Source organism: Apus apus, chromosome 26, assembly GCF_020740795.1.
Source record: "Apus apus isolate bApuApu2 chromosome 26, bApuApu2.pri.cur, whole genome shotgun sequence".
In the NCBI taxonomy this organism is placed as follows: Eukaryota; Metazoa; Chordata; class Aves; order Apodiformes; family Apodidae; genus Apus; species Apus apus.
This window is the reverse complement of record NC_067307.1, coordinates 927,952-953,329: the sequence shown is the minus strand read 5'-3', so window position 1 is coordinate 953,329 and position 25,378 is coordinate 927,952. Positions and strand designations below refer to the sequence as shown.

At 44.0% G+C, this 25,378-nt stretch overlaps 1 protein-coding gene across 5 annotated transcripts in view; it reads left to right on the top strand.

Moving 5' to 3' along the window:
• DPYSL2 (dihydropyrimidinase like 2) overlaps positions 1 to 25,378 on the top strand; it is a 51,922-nt gene that overhangs the window by 23,650 nt on the left and 2,894 nt on the right. For all 5 annotated transcript variants that reach the window (XM_051640797.1, XM_051640798.1, XM_051640796.1 and 2 more), the window contains 10 exons: positions 8,732 to 8,896; positions 9,999 to 10,060; positions 11,170 to 11,250; positions 12,138 to 12,206; positions 16,083 to 16,203; positions 19,399 to 19,555; positions 19,716 to 19,857; positions 20,075 to 20,245; positions 22,979 to 23,158; positions 24,602 to 24,767. In XM_051640797.1, coding sequence (XP_051496757.1) covers positions 8,732 to 8,896; positions 9,999 to 10,060; positions 11,170 to 11,250; positions 12,138 to 12,206; positions 16,083 to 16,203; positions 19,399 to 19,555; positions 19,716 to 19,857; positions 20,075 to 20,245; positions 22,979 to 23,158; positions 24,602 to 24,767 — 1,314 coding nt within the window. The remainder of the gene's footprint in view (positions 1 to 8,731; positions 8,897 to 9,998; positions 10,061 to 11,169; positions 11,251 to 12,137; positions 12,207 to 16,082; positions 16,204 to 19,398; positions 19,556 to 19,715; positions 19,858 to 20,074; positions 20,246 to 22,978; positions 23,159 to 24,601; positions 24,768 to 25,378) is intronic.

The window sequence follows — 25,378 nt, the reverse complement described above, 5'->3', positions numbered from 1 at the left end:
TGAATGAAATTCCCTGGCACAGCCTGCAGGCAAAATGAGCTGGTAAAGGAGCTCCTTGAGAAGGGTCCCTGCTGCTGCACAGCACTGCTTTTGTGCAGAGGAGAAGGGGGAAGTTCCCAAAGCACAGCACAGCAAGAGGTGGTGTCACCCAGTATTGCTGCAAAAATCTCATTCCAGAAATGCATGTCGGGTAATGATGGTTCCCAACAGACTTTTCTTTATTTCAGGTAGGATTTCTCAGGATTTGTATCGGTGTCCAAACAGTTCAGCTGCTGGTGGGATACAAAGTACTTTTCAGACTAATGTGCAAGGGACTCTTTATCCATCCACATTTCTACCTCAAACATGGTGCTTTGTGCCTTCAAACTTGGGGTTCTTCATGGGTCTGGGAAGATTCCAGACTGCTTCAGGGAGCAGCCAGGGCTGTTTCAGAGATGGAGGAAGGAATTTTGGCAGCTGGGGACTGTGTCACAGAATTTCTGTTTAAACTAAGGATGATCTAGTTAGGGCTTCCTGCAGGTTATTATTGCAGCAATGTCAATAGCTATTTTGCAGGCAGTATTAGCCTTACAAAGTTGACAGAAAACTAGCAGATGGGTAGGCAGAAACTGGATGTGTGCAGTGGGCACATGCTGCTTGATCTGTGTCCTGCAATAGGTTTCTCAGGAAACAGGTTCTGCTGCACCTCCACATCAGATCCCACCCGTTTTCTCTATGGATGAATGGACATCTGGGTCTGATTGAGTACTTGCTTCCTTGTCTGTCTTTCTGTTTGACAGTCATCAAAGTCAGTGGTTTAACTGAGAACAGAGTTGGGACTCGTGGTCTTACCAGCAGTGGAAGTGTTATGATGGTGACTGATGAAAACTTCTTCCTCAAAATGTGATGTCATTTCATCACAGCTACAAGAAGAAGTGTCTGGTCCTTGTCCAGTGAAGGGAGATGTTTATATGGCAAATACACAAAAGGAAAGGACAGGTTCACCAAGCAGATTTTTTTTTTTTCCCCTTTTTTGTCTTACAAGCTGTTTAAAAATGAAACCAACTCCCACCTGATTCTATAGAATCAGAATTCTTCACTTTTTTTTTTTTTTTTTTTTCTGGGGAAAAAAATAATCTTTCCTAGTCTTGAAAACATAAAGCCCTCTCAGAACCATCACATATTTCCATTGCAGTTGTATTCCTCTTCATCTGCACTGCACCTTTGAGACAACCATGGGCAACAAAATGAAGCTGAGAAGTTAAAACGTGGTCTTGGCAGCAATGATCCAAATCCAGAATTGTCCCAGCTTCCTGGCTAGTGGAAAAAGCCTGACGGGCAGGGTATATCTCCACTGACCTGAGAGGGACAGAACTGGCTTATGGCACTTCATCTGTTGTCCTCCTTTTCTGATCAAACTTTTGCCCCTTGGATGTGTGTTATAGTTGTGTTTTGCCTTGACTAGAAATCCATGGCTACAAACAGAGGTTTGCTCAATCCCACTCCCTCAAGGTTCACAGGCCAATTCATATGGAAGTCTTTGAAGTCCTGTGTACTTTTTTTGTTTTGTGGACTTCACGTGTGGAGTATGCCTAAAAGAAAGAATAAATCTTGGAATCACTTAAATATCTCTCCTGAACTTGGCTCCCTGCCTCCTCCATCACAGTGACCTCCTGAGATACAAGCACAGCTTGGATGTACAATAAACCTGTTCTGTAAAGAAGCGAAGCCTTTTTTGAGCTGATCTTATTAATATGTAGGCATTCCAACTGTTAAAGAGGGTTATTAATGACTGGACATACAGACCCCTATTCTTTACATTTGTGTCCAGCTGGCATTAAATTATTAATCATATTTTGGATCTAATCAGCTAAAAAGACAAGTGAAATATCTGGATGACATCAGCGAAGGAATAACAGAACATAGCAGTCTGAAAATGTAATCAGTGTAGCACGGCTGTGTCTAATTCTTCTGAGCCTGGTCCAGCTTCTGATTCTCTGCATGGAGTCTAATAAACTGGATTTGATCTGACAGAAAACAACATGCAATGTCCTTTACCCTGCTTTTTCTTCTGTTAGTCTGGCAGATACAAGTGTACAGTCCTTGTGTAGTTGTATTAGCATGGTAAATGCTGGTCTGTGCAGAGGGTTGTTCCTCTTCAGAATAATCTCTATCTCAGTCTCTTTTCTTGGGGGGGGTGGGGGGTGGGGAGCAAGAACAATAAAATACTGTGGAAATAAATCCCCTGAAGTATACAAAGCTGAAATCTGCTGGATCCAGGGCATTAAATTAATTCTTCATTTGACTTTTCATTACCTTCAAGTGTATCATCTTAGGTGTGTCAGCAACATGGGACTGTAACCTTAAAAGCCATCTTGTCGCTGTCCTTTCTTGTCCTTCATCAAAAATATGACCCAGAGCGTGGTTATAGGGAGAGCTAGGTATCAAATCAGATCATACCAGATGTGAGGCTCTTTTAGGTTACTTGATTTGGGATTTTTGAGCTCAGAAGAAATGTTGAGATCTCTTTCTAGCCTCAGTTGATGCAGAGGTGGTAAGTTGGCAGTTGTGCTTCAATACTTCTAGCATAAGTCTTGCTGGGAGGCTTCTGAACAACTTTGTTACTGGACAAGACAGCTTTTGGTAGCTCAGTTTCTTGAAACATAAAAGGGTCATGATATATAACTAGTAGTATAAGGGATTGTGTTCTTTTACTAGCTGAGGATTTGGAGTTTCTGAATGAAATTTCTGTGATTATGGGATAATCTGTGAAGCTTCTTGGGTCAGTTAAGGGCCTGACTTTGAGTTTACATATATTGATTTTATTCCACTCATTTTTATAGCATTACTCCCAGTTCACACCAGTGCCAGGAGAGAACAGTACAGCAGCCCTAGACTAGCAACAACTCCAGAGTTCTAAGCAGGGAGCTGTGCAATTACCAGGGCTGGATTTAATTACAACCTTTCAATAAAATGGCTTGTGACAGAATGTACAACTCAATAAATTCACCAGATTTCATCACATGCAGTTGTTGGGAAGATTAAGTAGTATTAAGCAGGCAGATGTGTTTATAGTGATCAAGCTGCTATTTAAAGTTTTGGGTAGGGGAAATCTGCCTGCTAACAGTTAAGCTTAAATGTTAAGGATTTTCACTTTATAAACTCCTCTTAAACAATAGGCAGATTTAATGCTAGTAGGAGCAGGAAATAACGTGTAAAACTGCAGTTTATAATAGCAACTGGAATACTGCATGCATGTTTTTATTGCATACACAGTTTTTGTAACATCTGACCCTAATTCACATTTATATTGTCCATATCAAATAGTTTTTCCTGGTAGTGGAGTTTAATTAGCTGAAGACAGAGAAAAATTTCATGCATACTTTAGATGACACGTAATTAAACCAGCTGAAAAAAACTTTTACAGGGGTAAGTTTGGAACCAAGAGCTATTAATAGAAATTCAAGGAAGAAGTTTTTAGCAAGCCAAGGCCTGCTCAAATGAGGCAGGATGCAAAAAAAAAAAAAAAAAAAAGGAACATCTCACAATACCAGGAAGCTATAAAACCCATTAGTCCCCACCCATGAGGACATCCATCCAAAGAGTAAAGTTTTGTTTTCTAGGCAAGGCTGATAGCTGAGTTCAGCTCTCCCACTTGAAGCAAGTATTTCTCTTGAGCTTAGTGAGGGGTCAAAAATATAAAGGCATGGCTCTTCAACTGCATTTAATTGGGAGCTTCTAAATGCCAGGGAGAGATTATATGGGATTTTTTATGGCCTCCCCAGTTCTCTGTGTGTGATCCCTCATGCCCATGCAGAAGAGCTGCCTCCCTTCTCAAACTGGGCACTTGTTCAGGGCTTCAGTGAGAGCTGCAGATATCTCCCTGCTTCAGGAAAGCTGTTACGGACCAGAAAGCCACAGTGTATCCAAGTTTATGAGAGGAAGCCAAGATATGATGCAACCTTTTATAAAGCCACTATTTAAAGCTGAGGTGGGCACCATTTTAAGTGTGCTGTGCAGCTAGAAGGTCAGTATGAAGTGAGAAGACTTAGCGGCTGAATGAAGAACAAGGGGATGCTTAAACCACTGCCCAGTGATGTAAGTAGTAAATGCTAGTGGTTTGTAAACAGATGTGCTCACTTCTACCGTACTTAGATTTTTCATGCTTATGTTAAAACAATACTATTTTATCTTCCCCCATACTTGGAAAGTTCTCTGTAAATCAATTCCTGTAAGTATTTGCCTTCTCTTTCCTTCACACTGAGTGCCTGATGCACTGGGGGTTATTATCTCTCCTGCACAGCATTCAGCCTTTTTGCCTCACAGGACACACAACATTTCAATGTGGCTCAAGGCCAGCTCTGGTGTATTAAAGCCACACAGATAAGCTAACAGTGGTTAGTGTTGTTGTCTCACTTCAGCTTATTATCTGCCTTTAATCTTGAGCTGATTAATCTGTCCAAGGAGGAGCAAAGGATCATGAGGGAGACAGGCAGAGGAACAGCCATGGATGACGGATGGGAAGTACTTGGAAGTAAGAGCAGATGCACCTTGTAAGCAATGTGGAAATTGTAGGTAATGATGGGAGAGCAAAACCAGGCACACTGGAAAGGTAATTAAAGTCTTAGTGATTGTGGCTGGAACAATCATGGCATGTTGGGTATGCAGGTGCTTGGATCCCACTGTCGCCCAAAGGGAGATGATTGGTTTGTCTGGGAAAAAGATAAAAAGACTATCCAGTAATCCTGGAATCTTGTCAGTATCCTACCAAGGGAAAATTAGATTATTTGTAAAGTACAAAATCCATGTGTTTTTTTTTAAATTATAAAAAGCAATTACTTTGCTGATGTAAACCAGCTTGCTTGCTGTGCAAAGCCACAGACTGTTGCATTTTTGGATTCTGCCTTTCAGAAGGTTAAAAGACAAATCTACAGAATGTTTTTGGGTCATAGCTGAGAAACCTCTGTAATCCTAACCTTTGCCATTTAACTTGCTGAGAGTGTATGTTAAACAGAGATACTAGGATTAGGTCTGAAATGCACTTTGATTCAGGGAGCCACTACAAGGACCACAGGCTATTTAATTCCTCCTTTGAAGGTTTCAGTACTGATGAAGTGACGCTTAAAGGATCTTTTCCTCTTCTCTTTTTTTCTTCCTTTTGTTTCTGTTTTTGGAGCAAGCTTTGAGCTTAAATTGAGCTGGTAACTTCCTTTGCAGACCCCAGCAGCTGACATCATTTGTACAGCAGTAATCAACAACAGGAAGAAAACATCTGGGCTTGGAGGCAAGAGGAGATCAAGGCTGTAGTGGTCTAGAAAATAAAGGGGTGACAACAAGTCTGTTGCAACAGTTTACTGTGTGTCCTGCAGACATGAGGCCACTCCATTGGCTGCAGGAATTGAACATTCCTGCTTTCCAAGGTGAAGGAATGAAGGATGGGGCAGTAAACTGTTGGGTTCCCTAGGGAGAAGTGGTTCAGTGGGGTCAGGACAGCACACTGCTTTTCACATGGGAAGCCTCCAGGATAATCTCCATGGCTGGGTTTGCTGTGTTCTCCTGTGGGTCAGAAGACCTTGTGTCCTTGGTCCTGTTGCAGATCATACCCAAGGGTCATCCTGGGAACCCAGGGCTGTGGGAATGTAGTGGATGGAGCTTTCATCAGCTGCTTTGTACTGATCTGAAGCACAGGGACCTGAAAGAAAAAGCTTTTTGTTTTACTCTGAGCTCTTGAGCTGTGCCTGAGGACTGGAAGGAGAACTTCCTCTGAGTTGTACGTGGGCGATTTCTATCCATACCAATAGGCAGAAGTAGTTGCAGTGCTCAGTTCTTTTAACAGGAGACAAAAAAATAAATCTTGACTGTTCTTCTTTAAAGGATCTCATTCTTGTTTATTTGGGCTCTAGATATGTTTTTCTGAAAAAAAAAACAAAACCCAAAACAATGAAAACCCCCAAAAAAACCCCAACCCTTTCATGAGACCTGGCATGTAGGCCATGATCCATGCAATATAGTTGGTCCCTTCCATTGTAACAAGAGGTTGTAAAATTGAGGAGGCATTTGTATTTGTGTCTGAGTTATCTCTAGCACTTAGGGCTACATCCACCTTCCTCATGTCTTATGTGCAGAATCTGCTGCTTCTGCTGCCCCGTCTGCAGCAGCATAGTGTCCTTCCTGCTTCAGGATGCTGTGTCAGACATCCCATGGTATTTTCTACCATGTTGCTCCTTCACTGAGTCTCTTTGACCTCTTTCATTTCCAAGTGTCTGAAGGCTGTTGGTTTGCCTAGCACGTTCAGGCCTTCTTGCTTACTGGTTCCACATGAATATAAAAGGAAGTGGTTGATCAGTAATATTTGCCTGGCAGAGCTGCTATGGTAACAAGCTATATTCTGTTTTGGTGGGGATGATGGGTGATTTGGCTATTGGTGAGCTCAAGGGAGCTGCTCTGAGATGTGTCGGCAGCACAGCTTCCATATGTGATATTCCTAATCTGCAGAGCTGACTTTCATGCACATATGCAGCACTACCTCCATCCCATATCCTTATTGTAACCAGCTGTGGTTTGACTTTGTCAAAGATCTGACAGAGCTCCCTTACCCCCTCTCCTACTCCCTCCACTAACTCCCATTAGTCATACTTGGGCAGTGCATGAAATAAGACGGTGATAAAGCTCTGATCCCAGACACCAGAATCATTCCTGGGGGCTCCATGCTGGGCTGTGAAGACTCCACTGTGTTAACCCCTGGGTGCCTGCAAGCAGAATTTCCTATTGCCCATAAGCCACGTATCACCTTGGGATTGATAAAGCTTTTAGGGCACCTTTCATTTAATGAGGGGGATTTATTACTGTGTTGTATTAGAGATTAAATGGGATTTTTTAGGTGTTTAATTAGTGGGCTGAAGAAGATGGATCTTATGTTGATACACTGGACAGTTGTGAAAACCTGGGTTTTCTCTGTATCCCATTGGTAATGCAGAGACAAATGTTTGTTTTCTCCTTATTGTTCACACTACTTAAGCTAAAGATTAACTTTGGCAGAGTGAGAAGGGGCTACGCACTGGCCAAGAAGCAATTCAGTCTGGAAGTCAGTGAAAGGTTTTTGACCACTGGGACGGAGATCATGGAATGAAGATTGGAATTTTTTTTTTTTAAAGACAGGACGGTTTATCATCTAGTTAAATCTGGGTTGCTTTTCTCAAAGGGTGGTGAAAAGCACATCCTTGAGCAAATTTCAGAGCTTGCACTCATGGTATAGATTTCCAAGCCTTTTGGAAGAGTACAAATACTCTAAATGCTGTTGTGTTGTCACACAGTCACCTTTGCAGAAGGGAGAGAGGGTGGGCAGAGCTTTGTGGGAAGGATAGTTCTTCTGGGTAAACCTTTCAGCTTTCTACAGTATTTTCACATCTCACATGTTGGAGATGTCATTACCAACACGGGTGTCTGAAGCTCTTGGGTTCTTCAGGAAAGTTGTATTGCTTTTGTAGCGGGTCAAGAGCTCTCAGTGTAAATCCAGTTCTTAAGGCAGTGCAGAACCAGTAAATCTTGGCTGGGTGTCTGTGTGGGGGTGAAATGAAGCTTTTGTACTTCACCGAGAGTGAGCAGGGCCCAAGGACTTTGTCTCTTATCTCAGTTGTGATTTAGAGCTAACTGCTGAGCTGATGGTAGCTCAGATACTTACCAGAAAAGTTAAAAATAAATTGCTTTAATTTCTCTGCTAATAATTGAAGCAACTTATTTTTTGTGTGATTCGCTGTAAAATCAAGCCAGGGCTCTCTCCTCCTAACAGTGCCTGCCCAGTTTGTGACCCCTGAAGACCTGCATGCTTTTCCTACTCTCTCAGCAGCAGCTCAGTTTCTGAGATGCTGACTTGCTTTTTCTATTTCACTGTGTCTGGTAAAGATTTTAGAGATCCTGTCTCTTCAAATAAAAATGTGAATGCTATTCAAAGTATAGGGAGGAACACTAAATCTTCAGATCCAAATCTCTTCTGTTCCTCTTGGAGGCTGTTCTGCATCTCTGGCACTGCTGGAGTGTCCTGTAGCTGCTTGCAAACCCAGCTGTGGCTAAACCTTGTGTTAGGCTGGAACAGGCTGATCCTCAGACTGAGCAGATGCCAGAGGCAAGCAGGACCATCTCGTTGTCAGGAGGTGTCTCCAGCCACAACAGGCTGTGGGTCCTGTTTCTTCCAGTCCTTCCTGTATGCTGTCCCTGGAAGGTGCTCTGATTTGGGATGTGTAGCACAAAGCAGCTCTGATCCATGTGTGTATTCCTCACTGTGCACATGCCTGTAGTACTAAACCTGTGCACTCCTCGGGTGCCTTTTCTAGCATCTTCAGAGATACAAAGGCACTGCTTGAAATGAGTCCTGGGGGCTGCTTACTGATGCTCACAGGGGATCTTGCCTGTGTCGCTGTTTGTCACCAAAAGGGAAGTGGTGTTGATAGAGCTCTGCAGCAGTTGGTGTTTGCTGCCCTAGGATTTCATTTGCTCCATTCACAAACAATTGCAGTGAGCAGGCTGGAGTAATTGAACTGCTTCCTTCGGCTTCTGCTCCAGAATTAGCTTCTTGGCTGCGTTCTCAGATGTGGGACTTCAGAAACCAAGGTCTTTCAAATTCTTATGTTTTAAGGGGAAGGGGATGTCTTTTTTTTTTTGCAGCAGCAGCCTCTGCAGAGTATGCTTTCTATCTTGGACATCCAGGAAAGCTGCTGTGCCAGCCATTTACTAGTACTTTGGTTGTCTTTCCCAGTCGATCACGTGGTTCCCGAGCCAGGGACCAGTTTGCTGACTGCGTTTGACCAGTGGCGAGAATGGGCAGACAGCAAATCCTGCTGCGACTACTCTCTGCATGTGGACATCACTGAGTGGCATAAAGGTGTCCAGGAGGAGATGGAAGCTCTGGTCAAAGATCATGGTAAGTTCAGTCACTGAAGGTTCAAGGAAGCCTTTTTCCTCTCTGTTTTTTATGACTGGCTCTTGTGAAATTTCTTATTCTTACATCTCAGTAAAGCTGTTCTGGACCCATTCTGACCATTCTGGCTTCTTTTGAAGGTTTGGATAGTCCCTGTGGTAGAGGGCTCAGGGGGATGGTACACACTGGTGTCACTGCAAGGGGAACAGTGGGCAAGCATTGATTTGCAGAGAGTGAATCCCTTGCTGCAGGGGAGCACTCTTGTTCAGTGCAGGTCCTTTGGTTATCACTGTTGCAGGTACATGATAGGTTTGACCATTAAACTGTTGTTAACAAGGGAAGAATCAGGCCCAAGAGGAACAATCCAGCACTGGTTGCTAAAAGTGGAGAAGAGTTGAATAAAATGACCTCATAGGTTTTCCCCCTCTAATTTCCTTGACATTTCATCCTTGGGCTAGATTAATTTTCCATCCTGTTTGTAGTTAAGAACTGAATCTTGTACATCCTAATGAGTGCTTTCCCACAAGTGCTGGGTAAAAGCTTTTACTGGTTCAGAAGGCAGGATAGAGAAAGCTGACTTAGGAGCACTCCCTGTGTCTTGGTCAGTCCAAACCTGCTGTGGAGGAGTGTGTGCTTACAGACAGACTTCTCATCGTTCTCGCAGGAGGGAGTGGGGGATCAGGCAGCCAGGCCCAGCCTCTGTTTTTGTCTGTGATGCATTTTTGCTTATTTTTTTACTCAGCCTCCAACAGTGCTGAATCCACAGAATTATTCTTACTCCAATGTTAAGTGGGAGCCTAGGGGTTTAGCTGTCCCCACAGCTGGAGTGCAGGCTCCTCTCATCAGTTGTGTTAATAGATGCCACATGGCCAAGGAGATCGTGGCTTTGTACCGTGCTCTGCAGAGTGTGTGTGTGTCTGTGTGTGCACACGTGTGTACACATTTTGCAGCAGATGAAAGTAATTTACTTGTCTGCCCATCACTACTGCTTGCTGGGGGGCTGGGAGGTAGACATTTCCTCTCTAGGAGCAGAAGTGTGTTTTGTAGCTTCATCTGTGCCTGCAATTTGTATGTCAAAGGTAATCTTCTGCTCTCTTTCCACCAGGTGTGAACTCCTTCTTGGTTTACATGGCTTTCAAAGATCGCTTTCAGCTAACTGACTCTCAGGTAGGAAGTCTGACTGTTCACATGCTTCTGTCACTGCAAGCAGTGCATGTCACATAGAAGGGTTTAAATTTACCACACTGAGATCTAACATTCTCTTCTGTTTTCAGTCCTTGTATGCTTAACAGTACCTAAGATTTGAAACAGTACTCAGAGCTCTGGCTTGAAAGTTATTTTTTAAAAAAAACAAAACACCACAACAACAAACCCTGAAAGTCCTGGCTGGTGAAAGCAATGGCAAAACCATTATTTTGAGAGATCTAAGCTTTTATTCCAGCTCCTTTGGTGTGGAAACAGTGGCAGTTGTATAAATTGCTGCTTTATTCCTAGGCACAGGGCAGGCAGTGAGATCTCTGGCATAACTATTCTATGTGTTCATAAGCTGAAACTGATCCTGCTCCAGAAGTGGGTTTCTGGCTTTAGCCTTAGAATCCCTGGGACCTTAAAAAAGAATTGCCCTCCTGGCTGCTACGTTTGGGTAGGTTTAATTGTTGAGTTGTGCTGTTTATATTTCTAACTGTGGTGGGAGGAGAGGAATGCCTGGGAGTCATTTGGAAGAGCGTAGGAGACAGTGGTGGATGGCAGTTCTCTCTAATGACCCTGGGAAGCATTTAAATGAGTGGCCAGTGACAGAGCCAGTTGTATGTTAATCAACCTGAGTCCTCTCAAACTCATTGCTGAAGTGGGAAGTCACACTGCTACTGTTCCAGGCAGTGAGAAGGGTGGGTGCAGGTTCTCCCTGAAAATCAAATGTGAGGGTTTTTTTTTTTCATGCCAGGCACCAATAAATGGAGGCATGAAACAAGTACATCTCTGTGAGCTCCTTAAAATCACTCCAGATGTAGGCCTGAGCAGTCACTGTTTCATCCTCTGGTAAATAGACCAAGCCTGGCTTTTGAACAGTGCTTCTTTAGCATATCAGTAGCATCCGACTGTACAGATGGGGAAATTCAATTGTAGGCAGAAAAATGGATCATAAATCTCCAGAAAATGGAGAGAATGCTTCCCTGCAATGTCCTGTATGCTGAAGGAGCCTGGAGCTTATCCTTTATAATAGGTGTGTACCTGAGTGTGCACTCTGGGTATGTTGTAATGTTGTTTCTGTCTTCCAGATATACGAGGTCCTGAGTGTAATCCGAGATATCGGCGCGACAGCTCAAGTGCACGCTGAGAATGGTGACATCATTGCTGAAGTATGTTGTGTTTATTCTGTGGAGTATTAACTTCAAAATGCTGGGAGGGATTTAAAGTCTTAATTCCTTTTTTGCAAACAGAGAATCACCAAGGCTTTAAAAAGCATGGCATAGCTGTATGAAGGATGCAAGCAGAACTATACATCAAATCTTAGCCCCTTTATTGCCACTGATAAAACAGGTTTTTTGTGGCAGCTTCTAGTTTGTGGTGGGTGTCTGCCATCTCTGCTTTCTCCCCATCAGTGAAAGACTGTCTGGGTGTGACTGTCGCTGTGTACAATGAAATAAGACCGGGGGGAGTGGGAAGGGAAACAGCTTCATACAGTGCCTGGGATACTGATGTTTGGGATCTGTTCATCCTTTAAACAGCAATAGAGAAGTAATGTTAGTAATATATTTGGATTTAATCTGATCTCTGGCTCTTTTTATACATTATGTCTCAAGCATGTGAAACCTGGTGTTGCAGAGGATTTCTGCATTGTCTGACTGGGGAAGAGCCCACCTGAGTCTCTGAGCCTAGTGGCCTGCAGTTGCAGGATGATTTTTTCATGAAGTACAGTTCTGCCATGTCTTAAAGATTGTTGTATAGACACAAATAAGTAGTGAAAGTTGAGGGGCTATAAACCCAGTTGAAACAAATCAAAATAAAAGGTTTCCCTGACCTCTTGTGAACAAATCAGCAAGGATTTTGTGAGGTCTGGTTATTCTCACAAGGGGAACTTGGACAGGACTCTGGTTGTAAGGCCCTTATGTAAAGCCCCGTGTGATTATCAGCTAGTACAGATGCCTAGGATCTCACTTGTACTTCTTTCAAACAGCTGGTTGCTGCAGGAAAAAATACATCTTGCTTTAAATCTTTTTCCTGCTCTTTTTACTCTCTGCTTTAGGAGCAGCAAAGGATCCTGGAACTGGGGATCACAGGCCCTGAAGGGCATGTGTTGAGCAGACCTGAAGAGGTGAGGACTTTATTCGCTTTGCATTTACTTCCTCAATTTATAACATTTCTGCATATCCATCAAATACTTTATATTGGGATGAATGTGGCCACAAACATGACTTCATCCTAGCTGTAAACGTTATTGTTGCATGGAGTAAAGGAAGAAGCAAAGGCACTTCTAGGGACTAAGTACTCCCTTCTAGAGGCTATAATTATTTAAGATAGTCTATAAAGGCTCTGTCTGAGGCACTTGAATAGCTTCCATTATAGTAATATTTGATCATTTGATGAACATTTAACTGATGATGGATTTTTTACACCAAGGGACTAAGTGGTTTGCTGAAGGCACAGAAGGTGTGTACCAGAGAGGGAAGCTAATTCTCAGATCTTAGCCCAGCACTTCAATGTAGTTAACCTCCATACTACCCCATTGATTTCTCCAGGGTCAAGCTCCCCAATCCCTCTCACTCCCTCTTTGTCTTTAAAACAATTTATCTAAAGAGTAAGAAGGAACCCTAAAACTTTGCATTTAAGGTTGGTTCCCATTACATTCTTCATTTCCAGGCTTTCAGTGTCTCTAAGCTGGACATTCCACCGTGGCATTCTGGGTTTGTGAGGTCCATCTGTTATGTACAAGCAGTTCTTTTTGTACCTCCAAGACACTGGGGCTTGCTGATGGCCAGATGCGGCAGCTGGAAGCTTGGTGTGTGAGATCATCCACACGTGCCCCTCATGCACCCTGTTTCCTCCCCTTGGTTCAGACAAGCAGCATCCAGAGACATTTCAGTAGGAATATAAATCATTCAGTTGCTTTATGCAGAAGAGGAAAAAAAATGCTCAACTTGAGCAGTATGTAAATCCTCACAGAATTTGTGTTTGGCTCCAGGAGCTGGGATTTTTTGCTTCCTGAAAGTTGTGAGCAAACACTTGCACTCAGCTTTCCACCCACACACCCCTGCATATTTTTTTTTAATGTACTTTTTGGCTCTCATCAGGAGAGCAGGAACAGATGCTGACATGACACTTGGGGCTCATCTGTGGAGCACCCCTAAACTTGTATTGACTTCAAAGGAAGGCTGCTCCTTACCTTAAAGGATCTGGCCGTCAAACTAGCCAAGTCTTGTCTGGCTACTTCAAAGCTCATCCTTAGCGAAGTAGGAGCTTTAAAGTGTGATCTGTGTGGTTCCCTGGCTTAGTTGGTTTGTCACATCTGTGCAGAAATGTGTTCTTTCTCAGTATAGCAAGGAAGGCTGGCTGAGGACACATGGCTGCCTCAAACGAGGATCAGTAAAGCCTCTTCCCAGTGTTCACTGGGCAGTCTCTATGCAGCTGAACTCAGCTGTGCTGTCTGCCTGGAGTGGAAGCATTTGGTCCAAAACTCTCCTCTTTGAAAGCCATAGGAAACAGAGCAGGAAACAATGTCATCTGGTTCCCTCCCTTCATTTTCTCCAACACAGGAGTGTAACTTTGTGTTTTTGAAAACATACAACTTCCCTTTAAGCTGGCTGATGATCAAGGCCAGATTCTGAGGGTGGCTGTAGATGTGTAATTCCTGTTGACTTCAGTAGGAGTGGATGTTTCTTAGTATCCCCCTGGGCTGCTGTTAACACTAGAACTGGTTTTTCGTGCTTCTCCTTATGATATGTAAAGCCTAAGGACTTTATAATGGTTGTCATCTTACTGAAGAGCTGCTTGATTCAGACCTCCATCTACAGCAACCTAGCAGGAGTCGTTGAACAAGTCTAAAATATTTATTGAAAATCCTTCCCAATTCAGTGAGACTTAGAGTGAAGCATTCAGAGTCTGGTACATTTGGAATGTACAGGTCTTGTGAATTCCCAGGTTGAGCAGAAGGCATGAATTAAGGATTAAGTTTCACTGCTGACTCATGGGTTTAACTTGCTCACCTCAGTAACTTGGGTTGAGCCAAGGTGACAGTATTCAGTTAGTTGTCCCAACCACCAAAGGGAGCCTTTATCAAGACCCCACCATACCAAGTCAGCATCACCCATTACTTTCTGGAAAACTCTCCCCCTCATAGCTCAGATCATTCTGTGATGACTTTGTGGAGTTAACCATCATTTATTGTTTTTATTTTAGCCACAAAAAACGTTGAAAGCACAAGCAGTCCAAGTACTCCAGGAAATGTCTGTCTTTTTTTCCAGGAGAACTGCTGTGCTAGGGCTTCTAATGCATACTGGTAATTGCAAACATTCCCCTTTGGACTAGTCGTTGGGTTATTGTTATGTGCCTGTCACCATAGCATCTGGGCACAAGGCATGAATTTAGCAGCCTTGTTCTCTTTTGTGCAGAAAATATTCTCCTCCTGCCTAGCAGTTGCTCAAATGCCTTTTGGTCAAAAGTCTGGAGATGCTTGTTGTGTTGTTCCTGCTTTGCCATTGGGGAAACTAAGGCACAGCCTGGAAAGGTGACTTCCAAGTGCTGCAGCAGCAGAGCTGTGCACAGGCCTGCTTTAACTGGGCAGTTTACAAACTGATGCCATTGTGTGGAGGCATTGGCCCATCTGAGTGCGCTCTTTGTCTCTCAGGAGGGACAAGTTTGCTTTTCTTGGCCCTTCCTTTCAGCCTCCATAGTCCCTGCAAGTGCTGCTGGCTGTGGCATACCTGAGTCAAATGACCTGCAATGAAGGCCCTTCCTTGCAGCCTTTTCATTTGTGTGAGGCAGCTGATTGAGAAAATGCCTCTTCCTATATGTCCCCCTGCCTGGGCAGGTGAAGGCTTTAACCCTTTTGGTGACAGAGACCAACCTGCTGGCTCAGGAGGGGGCTGGTTTCCTTTTAATAACTCCAGGCTGTTGTAGTGTCGTTTTTCTTGAGCAGTCCAGCTGCAGACAGAGCAGTGTACAGGTGTTGGCTTTGTCAGTGTGAGCAGAGCTGGTCTGGGAACTTGGACATCTACACTATTCCCTAAGCTGATGGGTCCTTGATTTCAGGTACCTCTTTCAGTGTCTCAAGCATGGTCTAGGAGCAAGCACTCTGTGTGTTCTGATTTGGGGACTGCTGATGGATTATGGTGTGATAAGTCACTGTAGAGCAGATTTTTCAAAAGTGCCGAGCACGTGCCAATCCCACTGGAGCCCCCGGGAGCTTCTGGTAGCCTCTTGCATTTGGGAATCAGGTGGCTGATTGCACTGTGTCTCAGTTTCCTCTGTTGTTTGCTTGGAAAATTTGTGTGGTGTTGCAGGCTCAGATCTCTGTGGCAGTAGGCACTGTGAGCATCACTCTGTTGTTAAATCTGTCATCTGGGCTGCTTTGATGTGAGGACGTGTGATCTGTAAAAGCCTGCAGAGTGATGATATTTATTCTTGGGCTGGTGATTATAAAGTGACCCTCGGTCTTGCTGAGGTTATCTCTCTACATATGCAAGAAAAAGTAGTTGATTAATGGGGTGGTTCTCACTCTGTCAGATCCTCAGCCAGATATTGTAGTGGAGGGTACAATTTAGGAGGCTTGTTTGCAAACGTGGCTTACCAGAGTATGTGGCTACAGCATCCCCCTTCCGCGTGGGATGGAGCAGGAATACTTTTGTTGAGTCAACATTTAGTTGCTCATTTTTCTCTGGGTTACAAAGAGGGCTTAATAATTCTGACCTTGAGCACCTAGAGTGTTATTTTAGGACTTGGTGTGCTTGCAGAGAAACTTGGAAGCAGCCTGGGAGAAAATGTAGTAATGAGAGGGGACTACAGCTTGATGTCATTTTAATTATCTTGATTACACTGTACGTTTTTCTGGCTCAGAATTGGAGAGGTGGAAAGGCTCATCTCAACCCTGCACACCCTGTCTTCCTGTGGAAGCAGAGGCTGTGACCCTGGGAAGGTGAATGGGATATGCTATCACGTGGGATGTTACTAACTTGCTGCTGACTTTGTTTGTCAGGTGGAGGCAGAGGCTGTGAACCGGGCAATAACCATTGCCAACCAAACCAACTGCCCCCTTTATATCACCAAGGTGATGAGCAAAAGTGCAGCTGATGTCATTGCTCAAGCCAGGAAAAAGGGTAAGTTATTTCTCTTGGATGGAGGGGCCCTTTTAGCTCATGCTGTTCAACTCTTTGCCAACATAAGTTTCGTCCCTACAGGAAAAGTTTCTTTTTCCAGTGTTATTATCCAGGCTCAATTTTAAAAGGTCTCAGGCAACTGCTTCTGTCTCCCACAGGCAAGGGGTCATATCAGTGCCAGGATCCATTTCTTCTGTTCATCTTAGAACCTCTCTCTTCACACTGATCCTACCACACCGAGCTGTGTGCCTTCATCTTATCGCAGAGTAATTCCACTCTGTCTCCATTTAATTAATATCCCTAGAGATTGCAAGCTGTGTCCTCCTTCCAGCTGCTGTGGTCTTTCCTTGGGGCTTTCTGCTGACCTGCTTCCTGGAGTCAGAAGTGATTCCAAGAGTCCTGATGGAGGTGTCTTACTCATGAGTCCTGTTGGATTTAGTTGGAGTAGCCAAAGAAGTGACAGATTCCAGCTATCCACTGTGTTCCTTGCTTGTGGAATAGATGCTTCTCATGTGCTGTAACTCACAGCCTGGTGTCTGAGCAGGAGTTGGGATCAGTAGTCTGGGTTAGGCTGGGAATTGCAGTCACCTCTGATAACTCTGCCTGGGACTGCTGAAGGAAGCAAGATTCAGACCTGTCATGGGTGCTGCTGCCTTGTGTCTCCTCTCTCTAACTGAGGTCTGTGGGGAGCTGAGCTGCTCTGAGTGGTGCAGTATCTTCTCCTGAGTCCTGACCCTTCTGTCTTGCCCCAAGGAGCAAGGGTTACAAAGCACAGTAAGTGCCTGTCTCCCTGGTTTATTCTGTGACTAAACCCTTCATTTCTATTTAAAGCAGCTCTGGTGGGTGAGTAAGCAGGAGGGATGATTTTTTCCCCCTTCTTTCCTCAGAAGGGTTGAATTTAATTTTATGCAGTCTAAATAAGCCTGAATGAATATACAAATGACATCACTTTCCATCTGGGGGTTTGGTGCGAGAAGAGCTTATTTCCTACCACAGCAAACAGATTTGTGTTTGTATGTTGGCTCAGAAGTAGTTTGGTCCCATCATTCCTGTGAAGTGAGTTCAGAGTTGGTGAGGAGGATGGATTTCCAAGGCATCTCTTTCTGTTCATGTTGTGGAAGCAGCTCAAGCTGTTAGGGGTAAATCTTCCTCTCCTAGCTCCATTAGTGGAGATCATGCTGAAACGAGATGATATGTTGACATGCAAAAGTGGCTGTGTGTTGCATTACCCCAGAAAACAACTTGATGGGGCTGTGCAGCTCAATCCTATAAGGCAGGGAAGCATCCCTTCTGTTTTCCACGTGAAGTACTGGAGACATGCACCACAAAGATGCATCATCAACAAAAAACACCCTCCCTTTATGCTCACTGTCACCTCCATCCATGAGCTGGCAAGTAGATAGGAGGGTGGGATGAGGGACCATACAGTTACCTTGCATAAGCCATTAACCACAACGTGACTGGGATGGATGTTACCCTGCCTGTGAAAGGTGCTGGGATTATCCCAGAGGAATCATCCACAGAACTTGCTTTTCACTCCTGAATGAACTAGTACACACAGTTTTCATTCAGATTGTTTTCTCCTTATAAGGAGAATTTGGGGTATAAATGGCACACCATTCTCTGTTCCTTTGTTTAAATAATTCAATTTAAATGGTGTGCACTTACCCAACTGGGTAACCCACGAGGGCCACACACACTAGCCTTGCCCTCCCAAGAAACAGAGGAAACATAACTGAAGACTATCCAGGGCGAAAACAAAACAGAATTGATTTGCTAAGTGGTAAAGAACGCATGTTATTTAAAGCCAGATGTTCCCAGTGGCATTTGTATGGAGGAGATTCCCTGCAGACTGTCGTTGGCAGATCTGGGAGCTCAAAACGTTGCTCCCTGCAGAACAATCCTCCCAATGTACTGGCCCACAACAGGCCTCCCATTAATAGCCAGCGTGTTTTGCCTTGTTCTGATTTTGTAACCCTGTTTGTGGCAAGTGATGTCAGATGGCCTCTTCCTCTGCTGGTGGATCCCCTCTCACAAAGGCTCTTCCTACACCTCCTGTTTCAGTGTGGTCCTGGAAGCAGCATGAAGCCAGTTAATGCCTTATTCAGCTAATGCACTCTTTCCCAGCTAGCTTGAGAGCCTGTAGACAGAACAGTAGCTCAAACAGTATGTGAAAGATGGTATTTTTGTACTCTGCATAGTGAGGTGTGTAAGACCCTGCTGACCAATTCTGGGATTGCCTTTGCCAGTCTTCTGATGGAAGTGTATTTAGGGTTAGTATCTTAACAACCCACATCTTTTGCAGGCAGATAAAAACAGATGAAGTGTTTGGGCTCAGATACAGGTGAACAGGCGCTTTACGGAGATTTCAGGGAGGTTTCATTTGGTGAGCAGATCTGTGGGGCTACCAGCTGGCATCGCTTTTGAAGTTGCAGCATCTTACATCTGCTTGGCGTGCAGATGTTGCTGGTGCATTCCAGCTTTCAAAGTATCATGGCCTTAAAGATCTGCTGTTCCTTCATGTGGTTCCAAAAATGTTAATGAAGAGGAAGGATGCCCTGGTGGTTAGAACACTGGACTGAGTCAGAAGATCCAATTTCATTTCCTAGTTCTGCCACAGATTTACTGTGTACCCTCGGGGGAGTAATTCAGTTATCCTGAACTGCATTTGGGAACCAGGAACACGGATGCTTCCTCTGTGAGGGACTTTCTGTGTAGGCAGGAAGCTTTCCTGATAGGAATTTACTCTTACCCATACACAGAGACAACTCCAATAAGCCCAGCCTTGCTAAATCTTTAATACACACGTATTTGTAAAAATACTGCTTTTTTCTTCATTCTTCCACATACCTTCTGGATCAGACTAGATCTTCTCACACTTACAGTTCCCTTTCAGCCTCTTCCATAAGGTTCTTGGCCCAGGATACAGCACATTAGTTTCAGAGAACAACTGAACAGGCCAGGAGTTTAATGATGTCTGATCATCTGTTTATGTAGGCCAGGGAATTCAGTCCAATGTTTTGTCTCCATGATCACAGACTTAAGAGGAAGTACCAAGGAACCCTGCAGTGTGCCATACTGGCATAACTTATCCAACCTGTCCATTTCAGAAGGATACTTTATACCTGGAATCCAGGCTGGAGATGAATGTTGCTTGGTGCTCACAGTGGATTTGCCTCTGTTCCTGTCCTGTAGGCACTGTGGTGTATGGAGAGCCCATCACAGCCAGCTTGGGTACTGATGGATCTCATTACTGGAGCAAGAACTGGGCTAAGGCAGCAGCTTTTGTAACTTCTCCACCACTGAGTCCTGACCCAACCACTCCTGATTTTCTCAACTCACTACTGTCCTGGTGAGTAGAGCTCTTTGTGTTCATACAGCATGTGCTTCATCATGAGACAAGTGGGTGATAAAAATAATGGCTGTTTTTGTCAGCAAGCAAAAGGCTGTTTCACCTTTATGAGTAAATCTGTGACAATAAAATACCTTAAAAACCTATTACTCTTTTCCAGTGGAGACCTGCAAGTTACTGGCAGTGCCCACTGCACCTTCAACACTGCTCAGAAAGCTGTTGGGAAGGACAACTTTACCCTGATCCCTGAAGGAACCAATGGGACTGAAGAGAGGATGTCCATCATCTGGGATAAGGCTGTGGTAGGTCATGTGTGATAGGCTTAGGCTGCAACTAGACATTCAGAGCTGAAAGAACTGCAGCACTGTGTTACTGTCTCCCTGCAGATGCTTGTTATGGTCCTTCTACTTGAAGTTTTTGCCCCTACGGAGATGATTGGCAATGTGCTGCACTGTCAGCTATTTACTTTTCAGAGTGGTCCCTCTGCTTGGCTAATGCAGTGACTTTGTCTTTCCCCAGGTGACTGGCAAGATGGATGAGAACCAGTTTGTTGCTGTCACCAGTACAAATGCAGCTAAAATCTTCAACTTGTACCCACGGAAGGGCCGTATCGCAGTGGGCTCAGATGCTGATCTGGTGATCTGGGATCCTGACAGTGTCAAGACAATCTCTGCCAAGACTCATAACATAGTAAGGATAATTTCTGCTATGTGAACTCTGCTGCTTATTTTTTCCTTTCTTCCTTCAATGTCAGATGGTGCTGCCAAGAACTAGAGCTCATGACAACTCATCTTTGTTTTCTCCATGCCCCAACCCCTCTCTGCTCTTACACCCAGTACAGCTCAGTTGTGCAAGCAGAAGGGAAGACGATTGAGTCCAAATTTGAAATCACATGAATACACAGAGATTCCCCTTGGAGCAAAGAGATTGTCTGCTCTTTCTGAATGTTGGATGCTTGGATCTGAGCACACAGAAAGCTTTTTAAAAATCTTCTAAAATATCAAAAGGCCATTTATCACAATGTGTCATTTATAGTCTTCTGGCTTGTTAGCAGTGGGGATGTGTAGCTGCCCCTTTTCTAGTTCAGCTCAGAAACATTTTAGCTGGAAATCTGATCCAGACCACTGAGTCCGAGTGGATTTTCACCACACACTGATCTGGCATGCATGTGTGGAGTCACACTTAGACATGATTTTCTGGGTGATCATCCCAGTGTTAGCTGGCACAGGGAGGCACAAGGCAGCTTGGAGACTAACCAGTCCTTCCCCTGTTTCTTTGTGGTGGCACTCTTAGAAGCACTGTTTGCTTGTGACCCACAGCTGTGTCCCATATCTTTACACCTGGCTCATGCAGTGAAAAAGCTGTCCTACCCTGTGGGAAACTGCAGAAAAGTCCTAGTGCAAAGGGCTGCTTGGAGTCTCCCTGTGACATTAAATGCTGAGAGGGCGCAACCACTGTTTGCATTTGTTGATGACTTGTTTCACTGAACCTATGGAATGTTTCCCTGGAAAAAACTCCTTGTTCTTTTTTTCCTGTGAATGCTTTCATTCACTCTGGAGCTGAAGGAGCAAAATTTTCTTCCACACTTAGATCCTTGGGCACATTCACAAAGAAACTTTTTTAAAAGGTTTGGTTCAGTTCCCTGTGATTTAACTCTCTGTCAGAATTGGTCACAGATGGCCTGGAATCATCCTGCCTGTGCTTAGGCTTCTAACAGAGGCATCCAGACTCAGAATTCTGGTTACTTCAGTCACCTTAGAAGTGCTTCCAGGCTCATCACACTTCCAGTCTGAAGAGGAATGCTTTAGAGGCTGGGGACATTAGGTGCCCAATTTAGTGGTCTCAACCTAGGTTTATGCTTTCAAGTACCTCAGAGAGCTAGGAGTAATTTACTGGATGGAGTATTTGACAGTCCTTGCTGTTGTCTTTAGGAATTTAATTTGATTCTAAATTTCCTAACACAAGATGCAGAGACTTTATCTATTGTAGTTACGCTGCAACACAATCAGGATTGATTCCATGATTTTGCCACAGATCTGGGCTAGGCTGAAGCAGATCCAGATCATTCAGAAATGTTTTACAGGTTAAGGACTGAGGATCCCCCTGAAACTCTTGCACGGTGCAAGAGGCCTCAGCAGTCAATGATCAGCTGTTGCCAGAGGCTGCAGCTTTAAGTTCAAATGGGGTGCTAAGAATATGGAGGATATGAAAGGCTCTTGTTTTCAAGTGGTTTGTTTAAAGTTTGAAGTGCTAAGAAATAACAGCTCTTTTTCTTACATGGCCAGCTCTAACCTCTTCCTCTCTCTCATGACATTGTCTGTTATACCTGGCATTACACCTGTTGGGGTATTTGTGTCTCTTGCTCTGTGCATGCTTTGTGTTAGAGCAGAAATGGATATGGGTGATGCCATTAGAGCCAAGGCATCCTTTGGTCAAGTTTAAAACAAAAGCTCCTTTGAAAGTCAGGCAGAACAGTTGCTGCGACACAAGGAGACATAGTGATTATGTGGCATCAGATAATTGTTACATTTTTAAATGCTAGAGCAGTATGCGGACATTTTCCAAGAATTCACACTGCTCTTGCCACTGTCTGGCAAGGAAATATTAGGAGCTAGAGAGGGAGAGAGTGTTGTTCTTGGAACCAGCCTAATTCACAAGCTTCTAACCAAGCCTTCCTCTTTGCTACCACAACTTTTTTTCATCCTGGATCTGGTTCAGTGTCTGTTTAACCACTGTTCCAGCTAATTGTAAATCTGCAGTCAAGCCTACCCATGCTTACAACACACTTCAAGTGCAAACTCCATTATTAACTCAGTAAAAAAGACCTGGATATGTCTCAGAGAGAGGTCACTACAGTAACAGTCCCCAAGTAACATGGCTGTAGTGTATATGCTTCATGGGTGGGACATTTACCAGAGATTCCTTTAAAACCTGTGTTTTTTCCATGGTGTAATGTTTCCAATCCTGTTAATTGAAGATGAGAAATCCCATTAGAGCAAAACAAGATTGTGCTGGTCCCTGACCCATCAATCAAAACACTGGTTTGAAGGACAGCTTTTCAAAATTATCATTATTTTTAGTATGAAGCTCAGAGAAAACTCCAAAATTCCCTGCAGTTCAGAAGAGATAGGTGCCAAAATGCATTTAAACAAATAGGCTTTGAGGTATTGTAATTTGAAACTATATTTCCTCTTGTTGCAGTGGAAATCTTGCACAAGTAAATCCTCAATAAATTTAGTTTGATAATAAAGACCAGCCTTTCAATTAAACCACAGCATATATGACTCAGGTAAATGCTGTTGAGTTTGCTTCCATCAGTCCTTAAAATCTGGCAATTAGCATGACTGGTGATTGCCAATGAAAGCACAGCAGGCTTTGCTGGGATGAATATGTTTGCCACATACTGTCTTTTGTTTGTTCTAGTCTCTGGAGTACAATATCTTTGAAGGCATGGAGTGCCGTGGGTCTCCCCTGGTGGTTATCAGCCAGGGGAAGATTGTGCTGGAGGATGGGAATCTTCATGTCACCGAGGGATCGGGACGGTATATCCCCAAGAAACCATTCCCTGACTTTGTTTACAAGCGCATCAAAGCAAGGAGCAGGGTGAGTATAAATGGTTAGATGCACATTTGTTCTCTTGCTGAAACTCCTGAGTCAAAGTGGGTGGAAAACAGATGCTCTCCCCTGGCTTGCAGACACACACACACTTCTGCAACAGAAAACATTCCCTGGATAGGGGCCATTTTTATCTCATTCGTCTTTAATTTTTGCTATTTGCTTGAGTAATTACAGGAATATGCTTTGCCTTGAGCTTGGATTTTCTTCCAGTTTTATTTTCCTGCTCTTTAATTCTTCCCTGTTTTGGGACACCTGGAGGAAGCATGTGACCAGAAACTGTCCAGTTAGGATATGAGTCAATCTGCAAATAACCCGGCATGCTTCTCCTGCCACAGAAGTACCAAGAGAAGTTACTGATGGCATTTCTATACCAAACCTTTCAGCAACTATTTAGATTGCTGATTTATTGTTACGGATGGATTATGCTGCTTTCCCTTCTGTCAGATAAGATCAGATGCTCTTGTCTGGTGACTAGTGAGTCATTGGCACAGCCTACTGACTATTTGAATGTGAGAATGTTCTATTTTTAAGAGGCTAAAATTGTTGGAAAAGAGTTTTTGCAAGATGCACCCATTCAAAACAGAAATTGCCTTTTGATATGCCTTTAGTTGGTAAAAACTGACAGAGCAGATGACACTGAACTCAGCTGCAACTTAGTGGCTGAGAATTTAAGAAGTTTATTTCTAGATGAAGTCAGATTTATGAGGTGAAAAGTACTTTTATGTTTGAAGTGTTGCCCTCTCCTGGACAAAATCAGAGCCGTGTTAGTTCTGCTGACCATAAGTAATCTTCGTATTCCTTGCAAGCAATCTTTTCTTAATTGTTCTTTTGCAGAAATTGCAAGTTATCAAAATTACAACCTCAAGTAATTTAGCCCTGCAGAGAACAGATCTGTGATTTCTGTTAGGATGTCCCACAGAAATACGTGTCTGACCTATAAATCTAATTGGGCAGTATCTCAACTGGAATAATTGCATTTAACCCAATCTAAAGCTCCCAATCTGGTGCTGTGAAGCTGGCCTGGCTCCTCTTCATGCAGGCCTGCCTGTGTCTCAGCGCTGTTCTGCTTTCTGGGGATGAGTAGTAAGCTTCATCTCAGATTTCTCAGGAGCCTTTAATACAACAGCAGGTGTAGTTTGAGATCATTAAAGGACAGAACTTGCGGTGCAGGGGACAGGCTGGCTGCTCACACCAGCCAGCACCCAGCTGGAGCCACAGCAGCCCAGAGCACGTTTCCTTTTATCTGTGCCGCTTCAGAGAGCAGCTACCACCCAGGATCAGTGCAGAGATGATGTGCAATTTCAAACCCTCTTACTAAACACAGATTTTGAAACGTGTGTCTGCGGCTTAGCAACATCTGGACAGCTGTTTAGGTCTGTTTGGAAGGCTGTTTTGACACTGAGGGCTGCCTGCTTCTGTGTTTTGCAGCTGGCTGAGCTGCGGGGTGTGCCTCGAGGCCTCTATGACGGACCTGTCTGTGAAGTGTCAGTGACGCCGAAGACCGTCACACCAGCGTCTTCAGCTAAGACATCTCCTGCCAAACAGCAGGCCCCACCCGTGAGGAACCTGCACCAGTCTGGATTCAGCTTGTCTGGTAGATGTTTTTATGGGGCTAAATTATTTATTGCTTTAGAATCATGGCTTGTTTACACTCCCATACTCTGAATTGATTCTGCTGATATTGGAAGGCAGAGACTGTGATGTGTTTTTAGCTTGGAGGTAATCCCTTTAGAAAGGAAGAGCAGTACAGAAGATACCAGAAAGTCCTGCTTATTCTCATGCTGTGGCATGAGTGCTGAGTATCCTGTCACGTTCTGGGCTCGGTCCTCAGCTGGGTGTCTGAAGAGGGCATATGGCACCAACTTCAGTGGAGCTTTGCCAGCTGAGATCAGCTGTGGATCTGGAATGTGGCAGATTTGATTTCTCAGGATGCTGTTTCAGGGCAATAAGGGAAAGCTATAAAAAGGAATTAAAAGGCTCACTAATGGAAAACTGTTTAGCCAACTGTTACCTGTGCAGGGCTGGCTACCTCAGGTGCAGAGATACTAGTGCAGAACAGGTTTCAGCAGAATTAAGGAGGCCAGTAAGGGCTTTTCCTTCAAAGATGAAGTGTTTTGGTGCACGCTGTTACCCCAAGAGGACATGATGGGTTTCAGTGCAGCCGTGCTCTCCTGACTCCCTTGTCCTGCAGTTCCCTCATCTCAA